This window comes from Coregonus clupeaformis, chromosome 20 (assembly GCF_020615455.1).
Source record: "Coregonus clupeaformis isolate EN_2021a chromosome 20, ASM2061545v1, whole genome shotgun sequence".
NCBI lineage: Eukaryota > Metazoa > Chordata > Actinopteri > Salmoniformes > Salmonidae > Coregonus > Coregonus clupeaformis.
The window spans coordinates 38074600-38088541 of record NC_059211.1 but is presented as its reverse complement, the minus strand read 5'-3'; the positions used below and the strand labels follow the sequence as shown (position 1 = coordinate 38088541).

General features: G+C 46.0%; 1 protein-coding gene across 4 annotated transcripts in view; it reads left to right on the top strand.

The window, feature by feature from the left end:
- ralgps2 (Ral GEF with PH domain and SH3 binding motif 2) overlaps nucleotides 1–13942 on the top strand; it is a 149997-nt gene that overhangs the window by 73787 nt on the left and 62268 nt on the right. For all 4 annotated transcript variants that reach the window (XM_041839203.2, XM_041839202.2, XM_045205487.1 and 1 more), the window contains 4 exons: nucleotides 5088–5171; nucleotides 9673–9762; nucleotides 9908–10000; nucleotides 11341–11467. In XM_041839203.2, coding sequence (XP_041695137.1) covers nucleotides 5088–5171; nucleotides 9673–9762; nucleotides 9908–10000; nucleotides 11341–11467 — 394 coding nt within the window. The remainder of the gene's footprint in view (nucleotides 1–5087; nucleotides 5172–9672; nucleotides 9763–9907; nucleotides 10001–11340; nucleotides 11468–13942) is intronic.

Sequence of the window (13942 nt, the reverse complement as noted above, 5' to 3'; positions counted from 1 at the left end):
AGTGCCTCTGGAAAACTAATCTCCTACACATCATATAAAACTAGTCATGTAGGGATGCATACATATTCGCAGGATATGAGCTAACCACCTAACATATAAAACTAGCCAGTAGGGGGCTGGCATGCAGGGCTCTGGAATTAAGCTGTCTGAGAGAGAGAGAGAGAGACATTTTCATAGGCTTGAATGAGAAGGGGAATGTACAACACACACACAGATACATTTCATAGGGCTTCCTAGAGGCAGCTAAGGTAATGGTCTGAATGCCAATCAGGTGTCAGAGCTGTAGGTAATGTTGCTGTGGTATTGAGGCACTCGGCTCAGGCAATTAGGAGGGTCTCCTACTGCCTTTCTCTCTCCTGGCCTTAAAGCACAGACCTGACCCCTCCATGTAATATTACCACACACTAACTTTCCATTACGAATGCTGTCAACCTAAGTCAACCTCACTAGCTCTTGCTCTCTCCCTCTCGTTTTCTTTCTTTCTCTCTCCCCCTCCCCATCTCTCCACAAGCTGGAGCTAATGTCCCCCTCCTCGCTCTCTCTCTACTCCTCTCTCTCTCCCCCGTCCTTCTCTTCTCAGCTGTAGCTGATGCTCTTTTGGTCCACAGGGCCTGTGGAGCTTCAGGTTTCCACTGTGTTGACTGAAACAAGGCCCAGAGCGGAGAAGTGGCTGTGGTATCTCACATTAGATCAGCTCTGTTATTGGTTTGGCTGGAGTTGATTTAGCCGTGTGTGTGTACTTGAAAACGCATGCTGTGGAATCGTCTGTGCATTAGCAATGGAAAACGTTGAGGTGAGGGTAGGACTGGTCTGTGACCAACTTCAACCGCCAAGGCAAACCACTGCCTCTCAAATAATGATCCCGAATTTGTGGTGAAAAGAAATGTTTATGCTTTACGCACAAGGCATTGGCACCAATTCAACAATGGCTTGGCACAGACATAACCAATCAAATAGACCAAGTGACAATTGTACGTAACGCAACAGCTATGTGGTAGGGGAATATCATTGATTGATTCTGACTGATTGATTCTGGTACTTGATCTCTAGGCCTGGACGATGTGGAAACTAGTGAAACCCATCTGTGGTTTGGTTCAGCAGGCTGACTACTTTACTAGCCCCATTAAAGTCCTCTACTGAACGCTTCTAACTCGTCAAACCTCTCCACACACACACACACCAGGACTACCTTGTCAAACACATGGACTGACTAAAGGGCCATCTGCATAGCTGTTTAAAGTATGTTGTTTTTAATGCCTTTAGAGTGAAATGAGATGACACAATTGTACATAAAATCGTAACTGCTTTTGGATTAGCTGTACAACAGTTCGCCGTTGGTTTTACACACACAGATTGTAATTGGGAGAGTTTATGAGGTAGCTGGGAAAGTAGGGCCCTTTCTGTCTTTACAAGATATAATTTAGCCTTTCCTTTAGTTCAGATGAGAGGAATGTGTTGTTGAAGGAAGCGTTGGGTTTTAGGATGTTATGTTTGAGGGATGCCAGGTGGCAGGGTGCTGCCTGGTACACACTGGAGGTGGATGGAGTTATACCCCCACACCATGTAAGTTGCTTTGAGACGTAGTGAAATGTTTTATAGAAATTAGAAATACAATCCATTATTATTGTTCCATTAAATGTAGGTTATTTAAAGTTGAATAGGGTAGAGGTGAGCTGAGTGTATGGGGTGCGTGCATGTGTGAGAGATGTGGTAATAAAGGACATCTCCTCTGAGACTCTCTCACTACATTTGTAAGTCTTACCCTGGGATCTTCAACACTCCATTATAGAACATCTCTCTCTCTCCCTCCCTCTGTCTTGCTAAAGGCGTCCGCATGCTTCTGTTTGGCTGTCAGCTAGCGAACCAAACGAATGTGCTCGCATACTCCCTTAGAAGACCTTCGCTTGAAAAATGAGAAAAAAGCGGCAATAGTACTGTTTGTCTATTTTGAGACGCTGTAGCCAGTATACACTTCCTCAAAATAGACAGAATTAATCTAAGAAAGTTTTTGCCAAGGAGATCTTAGTCGCACAATTTTACATCTACAGTGGGGAAAAAAAGTATTTAGTCAGCCACCAATTGTGCAAGTTCTCCCACTTAAAAAGATGAGAGAGGCCTGTAATTTTCATCATAGGTACACGTCCACTATGACAGACAAATGTATAATTTTTTTCTCCAGAAAATCACATTGTAGGATTTTTTATGAATTTATTTGCAAATTATGGTGGAAAATAAGTATTTGGTCACCTACAAACAAGCAAGATTTCTGGCTCTCACAGACCTGTAACTTCTTCTTTAAGAGGCTCCTCTGTCCTCCACTCGTTACCTGTATTAATGGCACCTGTTTGAACTTGTTATCAGTATAAAAGACACCTGTCCACAACCTCAGTCACACTCCAAACTCCACTATGGCCAAGTGGGAAGACTGAATCTGCAATAGGTAAGCAGCTTGGTTTGAAGAAATCAACTGTGGGAGCAATTATTAGGAAATGGAAGACATACAAGACCACTGATAATCTCCCTCGATCTGGGGTTCCACGCAAGATCTCACCCCGTGGGGTCAAAATGATCACAAGAACGGTGAGCAAAAATCCCAGAACCACACGGGGGGACCTAGTGAATGACCTGCAGAGAGCTGGGACCAAAGTAACAAAGCCTACCATCGGTAACACACTACGCCGCCAGAGACTCAAATCCTGCAGTGCCAGACGTGTCCCCCTGCTTAAGCCAGTACATGTCCAGGCCCGTCTGAAGTTTGCTAGAGTGCATTTTGATGATCCAGAAGAGGATTGGGAGAATGTCATATGGTCAGATGAAACCAAAATAGAACTTTTTGGTAAAAACTCAACTCGTCGTGTTTGGAGGACAAAGAATGCTGAGTTGCATCCAAAGAACACCATACCTACTGTGAAGCATGGGGGTGGAAACATCATGCTTTGGGGCTGTTTTTTCTGCAAAGGGACCAGGACGACTGATCCGTGTAAAGGAAAGAATGAATGGGGCCATGTATCGTGAGATTTTGAGTGAAAACCTCCTTCCATCAGCAAGGGCATTGAAGATGAAACGTGGCTGGGTCTTTCAGCATGACAATGATCCCAAACACACCGCCCGGGCAACGAAGGAGTGGCTTCGTAAGAAGCATTTCAAGGTCCTGGAGTGGCCTTGCCAGTCTCCAGATCTCAACCCCATAGAAAATCTTTGGAGGGAGTTGAAAGTCCGTGTTGCCCAGCGACAGCCCCAAAACATCACTGCTCTAGAGGAGATCTACATGGAGGAATGGGCCAAAATACCAGCAACAGTGTGTGAAAACCTTGTGAAGACTTACAGAAAACGTTTGACCTGTGTCATTGCCAACAAAGGGTATATAACAAAGTATTGAGAAACTTTTGTTATTGACCAAATACTTATTTTCCACCATAATTTGCAAATAAATTCATTAAAAATCCTACAATGTGATTTTCTGGAGAGAAAAAAATCTCATTTTGTCTGTCATAGTTGACGTGTACCTATGATGAATATTACAGGCCTCTCTCAAGTTTTTAAGTGGGAGAACTTGCACAATTGGTGGCTGACTAAATACTTTTTCCCCCCACTGTATATTTGGTGCAATATTTCTCAATGAAATAATGTGAATGAAAACGAGTCGTCTCATTGAATGACAACAGACTTTACTGAAGAATCCCTGCTGTTGACCAATCACAGACGAAGGGGCGTAGACTTCGGCTGCCGAATTCTTCGGCTTGCCTCAAGAAGAATGTCTGCCCGAACAACCGAAAAAACCCTTAACAAAGTCCAAAACGAACATCATAATATATGCACAAACTCATCCGAACTGTTTCGGCTGGGAAGCATGCGGACGCCTTTAGTCAGTCTCCCAGTGGAACATCCCAATCTGGGAGCCATTATTAGGCGATGGTGAAGGAGAATGCTGGAGGCGTGAATAACAAGAGCGGGATGGAGGGGTAGAGAGGGGGATGAGTGACAGGCAGAGGGGTCGCATGTTTAAAGAGGAGTGTAGGTTAAATAAATGAGTCGTAAGAGACTTAGCTACTACATTTACATTTACGTCATTTAGCAGACACTCTTATCCAGAGCGACTTACAAATTGGAGGCTAACACACACAAACACAAACAGTTGGTTCTCTCTGAGTGGTGTAGAGTGTGTCTGTCAGGGCAGCAGTGTAACAGTTTACTGAGGCCTGCTGAAAGCTGCTGTCAGGAGGCTCTGGACTCCTCACCACCTCTCTCTCGCCACTACCTCTCCCTTTCTCCTCTCCGACCCACCAACTCCCACTCAGCTGAGCTCCTGTTGTTCGCAATACAGGGGCCATCTCCTCTGCTGTCTTAGAACTGATGGTGCTGAATGTTGAAAGCACACATCTGTTTTTAATATCTGTGAAAGACTTGTTCCCCTTCACACACACACACACACACACACACACACACACACAGGGACACTGCGTATGTTTCTTTGCGCACGGAGGGGGGTAGTCTTTGGCTGAGTGTTGGAGGAGGTTGCTGCCTCCAGACAGACTGTGTCAGAGGTCGTCATCAGGGGAGTAGTTCAGCTGATTAGTAGAGATTACACCACATTTTCCTACTCTTCCATCACTGTGTCCCTGATAATATCCCTGGCCCCTGATCCAGTCTGCTGTGCCCAGAGAAGTCTCTCCTCCCCTGCTGTGTCTGTCTGTGTGGTCTCCCCCCTCTCAGGGTTGATTCAGTGTCTGTCCAAGTGCACTAGTATCTGACTGCTCACCTCTGATGACTGGGATGATTGTTCACCCTCTGCTCTGAGGAAGCACATGATGGTGCAGAGTTTGATTGAAAAGTAGTATGCTGCTTAGCCAGAAACATTGGTGTTCCTATATGCCCTTTACCCCTTCTCTCTCAGTGAACTGTTAAGAACAGACTGGGTTTGTCTTTTGTGGAAAACACTAACTCTGTACTACGTTCAAGACCGACTGTTAGTTGTATGAATCTGTGTGTGTGTGACTGCTTTAGGATCTGCTGTGTGTTTGGCTGTGTGTCATGTAAATCTGACTGTGTGTGTCTGTTCTATCTCTTAACTGAGTTTGTGTGTTTAGGAGCTGTCGAGTTGTGGCTGGAACAAGAAGGAGAAGCACAGCTCTGCCCCCAATGCTGTGTCCTTCACCCGCAGATTCAACCAGGTAACACACACACGCACACGCACACAGGCAGGCAGAAAAGCGGGGGGTGGATAGGGGGAGATATGTTCCCCGTGTAGCTCAGTTGGTAGAGCATGGCGCTTGCAACGCCAGTGTTGTGGGTTCGAATTCCCACGGGGGGCTAGTATGAAAAAAAATGTATGCACTAACTGTAAGTCGCTCTGGATAAGAGCGTCTGCTAAATGACTAAAATGTAAAATGAATAATGAGCCTTCAGTCTTGGCTAGCAGGTAATGGAGCAAGTACATCCTCTCTTCACCACATCCCAAATCATCCCCTCTTCCCTAATCCTTTGTTTTTGAGCTTGGAGGATGTCATGGTAACAAAACGTACCTCCTGCTGACTTGTTGACTCATCTCCTATAGGGAACAAACACACACACACACACTTAAATCCCATCAGTCTCATTGTTTAGCCTCATCAGACTGTGTTCTGTCCCTGATATGGCTAATAAATGCTCAGAAGAGACTCTTTCCCTCACTGTCTCTAGTGTTTAACTGTTTGGACGCATTTCTCTGTGGTCTGATAATGTGTTTGTGCATGGTTTTAGTATGTTTGAGAGTGTGTGTGTTTTTGAGCATGTATGCGTGAGTACAATTGAGCGTGTGTATGTGTGTGGCCAGCACTCTCAGTGCCCTGTGAAGTCATCCACAACAAGCCCTCTCATGATGCACGGGCAGCCTTCACCTTTAATCCTGCTCTTTCTCTCTCTTTCTGCCCCCTCCCTCTCTCTAATCTCCCCAGTCTCCCCCTGCCCATTTAAGTGTCTGTAAGACCTTGCTGTCTCAGTATGAGATGATGTTAGAGGAATGTGTTTCTGTGGAAACCTCCCCATTTTATAGGCGAGCCCAAGCGGCCGTTACAGATGTTAGTTCGCTGCACACCACAGGCCCGGCCGACAAGCAGCAGGCAGGCAGGCAAGCAGACAAGCAGACAGGCATCAGCGAAGGAAAGTGAGCTTTGTGTATAATGGGGCTTGGACAGGGAGAAGAGACAGTCCCAGAGATGGGTCCTTAGCATGAGCTCCAGTCTTAGCACTCTTCCTTTAACTCTGTTGTTGGCTGCAGGCTTTGGACGACAAGGGGAAGCCACATTCTTTCAGTCTAGTACTGCTCAAGACGAAATCAATCCCTAGCTAGCTCCATAATGCTAAGGCATGACTTCATGTTGATCTGAAAACACTGGATTATTGGAAGCAAAAAGGTAATTGTTCCACCTTGCTCTCTGATAAAGGTTTTGGATTGAGTGTATAGGTTGGTATGACTGGAGAGGGGTAGGTGTAGAGTGGGATGGAGTGGAGAGGAGGGTACAGGGATGGAGAGGGGTGAAGAGGATAAAGGGGAATGGGGGAAGTTAGGGTTAGAGCTAACTAAGGTTGAAGAGGGGTAGAGAATGTTCTGGGTGGAGGGGGCTGAGGTAAGGCTGTTTCCTAAACCCAGTCCAGTGTTTCCCCTAATGTAGGATCAGACCCTCTAGGTGGGTCACAGCCAGTACTACTGGATGGCTACTTTAGACTGGGTCATGATTTGAATTGTTTAGTGAGTCACTAGAAGTATTTGAAGGCATCAGCCCCTAGTCTAACCCCCCAGGCCCAGCTGTAGCCTCTTCAGCACTCCTTACCCAGGCAGTGAGAGAGGGCTATCATGAACTCCACAGCCCTGCTTTTATCAGGGATCCAGCCACTCAGGGCACTACAGAGCTGATCCACAGCTATCAGCTGGTGTCTATGTTCCATGCTATTTATTGCAGAGCACAGCAGGGCAGCCTGAAACAGCAGAGCTTTATAAGACCATAAACACTACAGGAAAGACATCTAAGAACCTCTACCCTTTCCTCTGGCCTGGCCTGTAGAGTGCACACACACAGATATATGAACACACACACACACGCAGAGAGAGAGAGAGAGAGAGAGAGAGAGAGAGAGAGAGAGAGACAGAGTACCTGTGTTGTAACAGCCCCCAGATGCAGCGGGGTGATTTACAGTGACATGAGGACAGTGTAGTGTCCATATTGGACAGGCCTGTAAACCTTCTCTGCTAGGAGTAGCATTACAAGGCTGCTGATATTATATGAGACTGTAGTGGGTTATAATATCACCACTGACCTCCGTGTCTGCACTGCACCTGTGGCTGAGGGCAGGTGTGTGTGTGCGTGCTAGAGGGAAGAGCTTGTTCAGGTGAACAGTACTGCCTCACTGGAATTAGGGATGTGTTTTATTAGTGGATCTCTATTCTCTGCTCTCTCTCTCTCTCTCTCTGTCTGTATCTGCCGGTCTCTCTTTTCTCTCTCTTTCTGTTATTTACTGCAGTGTTTTAGATTATAGTCTGTGCCCCCTTCCTGTTTATTCTTCCCTTCCTGTTTATTCTTCCCTTCGTCTTGACATCCATGGAGCAAAAACGCTGACTTTTCTGAGAAGAGGCACTCAAACCAGATGCAGGCCAGTGTATAACTTGACATTTTGAAAGAGAGTCAAGGTGCATGGACAACTCCTGAACCAGGGGGTAGTGTAGTGATGTGACTGTCGCACTTATTGTAAGAACTCTTGGTCTAGTTCATAGCATTGGACCCTTTGGGTGTAGTTCATAGCTTGCTAGGCTTTGGAGTCTAGGCTGTTAGAGGAAATAGTGATTTTCCTACCCTGCTACTCTCCAGGCACTCTAATCTCTTGCGTGGCTGTGATCCTCAGTGTTGCCAGAGTGTAGAAGTGGAGTATTTTTCCCACAATGGGTTTCTATACAGAGCCACCTGCAGTTAGCTAATATCTCACACTGTCCCTGTGGGGGGGTTTGGTCAGTCTGTTAACCAGAGCAACCCCCCTCTCCCCCATGCATCTTTCCCTCTCCGGGCCTGTCTGGGATTCTCATCTTCAGCACAACCCTGCACCGTATAGTAGACCGTAGTCACACACACACACACACACACACACACACACACACACACACACACTAAAAAGGGGAGGATCTAAATGTTTGGAGAAGGGAAGAGAGAAAGTGAGCGGGAGGAAGAGCGGGACTGAGTGGTAGAGTTGGAAGTGTAAGAGGGGGATGGAGAATGAGAGAATTATGGAGCGAAGGGGAGAGATGGCTGCAGAGGGGAGCATCAGTACTGTGTATATTGTGTATAGTTGATTACATAGTTGGTCTATTACACAGGCTGGATCTCTTTCCTTTGTTTATCCTGTGGTTAGGTGACATCAGCACTCTAGATCGCTTTCATCTCGGATCTGCACTGATCACTCTGTTGTCTTTCTCTTTATCCATCGCTCTCTTTCTCCTGTCTCTCCTCGCTCTCTTTCTCCTGTCTCTCCTCTCCCTCTCTCTCTTTCTCCTCTCTCCTCTCTCTCGCTCTCTTTCTCCTCTCTCCTCTCTCTCGCTCTCTTTCTCCTGTCTCTCCTCGCTATCTTTCTCCTGTCTCCTCTCTCTCGCTCTCTTTCTCCTGTCTCTCCTCTCTCTCGCTCTCTTTCTCCTGTCTCTCCTCTCTCTCGCTCTCTTTCTCCTCTCTCCTCTCTCTCGCTCTCTTTCTCCTCTCTCTCGCTCTCTTTCTCCTCTCTCTCGCTCTCTTTCTCCTCTCTCCTCTCTCTCGCTCTCTTTCTCCTCTCTCCTCTCTCTCGCTCTCTTTCTCCTCTCTCTCGCTCTCTTTCTCCTCTCTCCTCTCTCTCGCTCTCTTTCTCCTGTCTCTCCTCTCTCTCTCTCGCTCTCTTTCTCCTGTCTCTCCTCTCTCTCGCTCTCTAGAACAATGTACAGACAGCTGTAGACTATAAAAGACTCAGGAGGCCTGATATCAGCTTATTCTTTCCCCATTACTTCTCATCTTCTCTTTCCTTCACTCTCTCCGGAGGGCTGTTGGACCAGATGCTGACTGATTTATTGACCTTATTTGCTTTGCTATGAGAGGAGATCAGTGCATGTGTGAGAGAGAGCTCTTGGCCAATGGCCATTGATGTCTCGGTCAGATCACTTTGTTCTGTCTTGGGGTTATCTAACACACACTACACACACACATACCTCATTCTCTCACATATTACTTATTAAGGTTATCTGTTGATGAATCAGTTGGAGTCTGGTCAACTTTCCTCCATTCCTGTAGCCCTCTCACCCCTCTCCTCCAGACCTCTTATTTTCCCAAATAAAATATCTCATTGTAGACAAAACCGCTAATCTGAAGGAACATTCCCGTTTGTTCAGCTTCTCTGTAACACTGTTTTGTGATCAGATCTGAGAGCTGTGTGATGTAGGCTTTGGCAGAAGGTGTCAGGAACCATGGCAGGGCCAATCTGAGTCTGTCTGTGCCTTAAGGAACGTTGCACAGTACCTGATGTTAAATGGCTATTATGGTTAGGTCTCAGCCAGCAATCACATGTATGAGTGTGTGTGTCTTCTCTGTTGGGAAGTGCTGCTTAACTATCTGTGTCTGGTTGTTAAGCACTTTGTGCTATGCAAAATAATGCATTTATTGCCATTGATTGATTGTTTTGTGTCTCCAGACGACTTTCTGGGTGGTGAGGGAGATCCTGCATGCTCAGACCCTGAAGATCAGAGCTGAGGTACTCAGTCTCTACATCAAAACTGCCAAGGTAAGGAACACACACTGTACTATGCTGCTTATTCTCTACAGTGTTACTTTGTGAAGCAAGAACCACAGATTCTTGAGTGGACAATAAACATATTGTAATGTGAAAGTGTGTGTGTATTCATCCAAGTGTTCTCTGTTCCACACAGAAACTGTGTGACATAAACAACCTTCATGCAGTGATGGCTGTGGTGTCAGGTCTACAAAGCGCTCCCATCTATAGACTCTCCAAGACATGGGCGGTGAGTTACTGTGTGTATGTGTCCATGCAGCTCAAAACAATGATCCTTCTTTAACCGCACTCTACAAAAAACGGAGATGTGTTGACGGTGTGAAGAGCAGTCGCATATGTAAATGCTCCGTCTCTATTTCACCAGTTATTACACTGTCATTACATTGCTGGAATATGTAATGGGCTTGTGTATTGGAGGCATCTGTGCAGAAACCTCAGAATAGAGAGAACAAGAGAGAGGGGACGGTCTGATTCTGATCCATCCTCACACACGGACAGGGCCTTGGAGTAGGGCTGACATAATGACATACTGATGCGGTGATGTCATGGTGGAAATGTAATAAGAATGTGAGTGATCTAAACCCCAGTAGCGCAGGAGTACACACAGCAGGCAGCCAGAAAATCCCCTGGACCACTAGACCTGCCTGGCCAGAGAGACAGGCACACCTGCTCCTAGTCAACACACACACACACACACACACTGTGGATATCATTAGGCCGTGGCCAGAGCAGAGCTTACCCTCACCCATAGCTCCTGTGGATATCATCAGTAGTGTTATTACCACGACTCCTGAGACCCTCCTAGGCTGCTGGACTGTTATGACAGCTGTTGCATTACCGCCCTGTTGCAATGGAACTTAAGCATTATGATGATCATACCAGATGCATCGTTATTTACGAGCCACATTTTTAAGTGTTTCCCAAACAAGCACGTAGAGAGAAAGTTTGCTAAGTGCGTTGTTAGACTGTGTCGATACTGATAGATCGAAAGAAAAGCAGTGCTGCTCTCGGATCAGCTTTCGCCATTCAAATCTTACCTTAACATTGGAATTATTCCACAATACTGACGACAGATCAGCTCCTAGAGCGATATTACCACCTGTGGCTGCACATAGGCTATTGAGGCGGCTTATTATGTTTACCCAAAAAATAATGCACTGAATCACAGATTGTGCACGTTATTGTGCTCATGTTGTCACACATGAAACACATTGAGGCAAAAATTACAGACAGTAGTCTAGACACAAAATAGAACTCAATTGATTGAACATGAAATTGAAATAGAACTCAATTGATTGAACATTAAATTGATTTCAATATGATTGAAATAGTAGATACCTTGCCACGATCCTAGTGAGTATCAAAACACAAAGCTACTTTAACTTCTATAGGAAAACAGCCCTAATGTTTGAAATAAACATCATTATGTTGTCATCCAGTCACATTAATTTATTGATCAAGCTATAGGTATCGTCCCGGCCCTAGTATGTGTACAATAACTCAACTCAAAGATGTCTGTCTCTCTCTCTGTCTCTCTGTCTGTCTCTCTCTGTCTGTCTCTCTGTCTAGTTGTTGAGTCGGAAGGACAAAGCAACGTTTGAGCGGTTGGAGTATCTCATGGCCAAAGAAGACAACTACAAGCGTCTCCGAGACTACATACGCACCCAGAGCATGAACTCCTGCATACCATACCTGGGTAAGACACACACACTTTCTCTTTTAAAGTTACATTTTCATGAGTCTGACATATTATGTCCCCAGCAATCACCCATAGCCACGATCAGCTGCACCCACTGGTAAAAGTCATCACAATTTACATTACACCCCTCTTTCCCAATCCTCAGTCCCACCCTGAGAGAGAGAGAGAGAGAGAGAGAGAGAGAGAGAGAGAGAGAGAGAGAGAGAGAGAGAGAGAGAGAGAGAGAGAGAGAGAGAGAGAGAGAGAGAGAGAGAGAGAGAGAGAGAGAGAGAGAGAGAGAGAGAGAGAGAGAGAGAGAGAGAGAGAGAGAGAGAGAGAGAGAGAGAGAGAGAGAGAGAGAGAGAGAGAGAGAGAGAGAGAGAGAGAGAGAGAGAGAGAGAGAGAGAGAGAGAGAGAGAGAGAGAGAGAGAGAGAGAGAGAGAGAGAGAGAGAGAGAGAGAGAGAGAGAGAGAGAGAGAGAGAGAGAGACTGCTCCATCCTTTTTAAATGTATTCCCCATTTCCTTCCTTTCCTCTCTGGGAGCTGGCAGCACAGACTGTCTGAGCACTAACAAAGCCCAGGAATCCCCTATGAACTACAGGGGATGTCTACAGCACCATCCCTCTTCTCGCTCTTTCGCTGTCTCTCTCTCTCCCTCTGTCTCTCTGTGTGTGGTTGTTTTCCTGGATTTTATTGTAGGACATGTTTTTCTACCTGTGTTCTTTGAGGACTAGATGGGAGGTCTCCTATTTTATTAAAGCTAGTAAAACCAGACTTCACTCATGTTTCTCTCTGGTTCTTGTTGTGGTTCATACAGGATGAATGGGAAAGGCAGGAATGTCTCTCTCTCTCTCTCACACACATACACACACCACCCCCAGGTGTTAGGGGTTTCTCAGCTCTGTAAAGACAAGAAGTCAGATTGGTGCATACTGTTTCACAGCATTAGATTTGCATTTCTCTTCACACAGTGTGTGGAGAGATCCAGTCGGGCTGGTGCCATTTCTGAGCACATTGCTTTGCGTTTCTCTTTATAGCCTGGCCAGCATGCCTGTCAGAGGCTTTCTAGAAGAGAAGAGAGTAATAAAACGTAGCGCTAAAACACAAAGGCAGTGTGTGTGCGTGCTTGCACAGGCACGTGTGTTTCAGAGTACAGATGCACCTTTTATGTTTTGTGTGGATGAATTAAAGTTGTGTAGGGTGCTGGGCTGCTCTGGCAGACTGGGCGGAAAATGCTGCAGTGTGTGTTGTTGTACAGCAGATCTGAAACGCATTAATACTCTGTCATTCTCTACTGCCATAAATCTACCACGTCGTTAGAGAAAGAAACCGAGGGAGAGGATGAGATGAAGAGAGAGGCACAGTGCTGGCATGGAAGCAGCCATATCCTAAAGTGTGTGTACAGAGTGTGGAGTGATTGATTGACTTCCTCTGATTGTTATCATAGACTGTATTCACACAGCCAGCACAATTCTGATATTTTTTCCACTAATTGTTTATTTCTTTAAACTATCACATAAGATCTTTTTAAGAGCTGATCTGAATGGTCAAAAGACAGATTAGTGAAAAGTGTGTGCGTGCGTTGTTCCGTTTGTGTTCTTCAGTGGAACCCTTCTGCTATGAGAGCTCTTTGTCCACCTGTGATTGGCTCCTGAACAGGCAGTAAAGTAGAGGTTTGTTCATCTGAACGTGTGCAAACCAGAGATGTATAATACTCATGGTACAAACAGGCCTGCTCTGTTAACAAGAGGTAGCTACTGTACCTTACAAAACCCCTCCAGTCAAATACACTGCTCAAAAAAATAAAGGGAACACTTAAACAACACAATGTAACTCCAAGTCAATCACACTTCTGTGAAATCAAACTGTCCACTTAGGAAGCAACACTGATTGACAATAAATGTCACATGCTGTTGTGCAAATGGTATAGACAACAGGTGGAAATTATAGGCAATTAGCAAGACACCCCCAATAAAGGACTGGTTTTGCAGGTGGTGACCACAGACCACTTCTCAGTTCCTATGCTTCCTGGCTGATGTTTTGGTCACTTTTGAATGCTGCCGGTGCTTTCACTCTAGTGGTAGCATGAGACGGAGTCTACAACCCACACAAGTGGCTCAGGTAGTGCAGCTCATCCAGGATGGCACATCAATGCGAGCTGTGGCAAGAAGGTTTGCTGTGTCTGTCAGCGTAGTGTCCAGAGCATGGAGGCGCTACCAGGAGACAGGCCAGTACATCAGGAGACGTGGAGGAGGCCGTAGGAGGGCAACAACCCAGCAGCAGGACTGCTACCTCCGCCTTTGTGCAAGGAGGAGCAGGAGGAGCACTGCCAGAGCCCTGCAAAATGACCTCCAGCAGGCCACAAATGTGCATATGTCTGCTCAAACGGTCAGAGACAGACTCCATGAGGGTGGTATGAGGGCCCGACGTCCACAGGTGGGGGTTGTGCTTACAGCCCAACACCGTGCAGGACGTTTGTCATTTGCCAGAGAA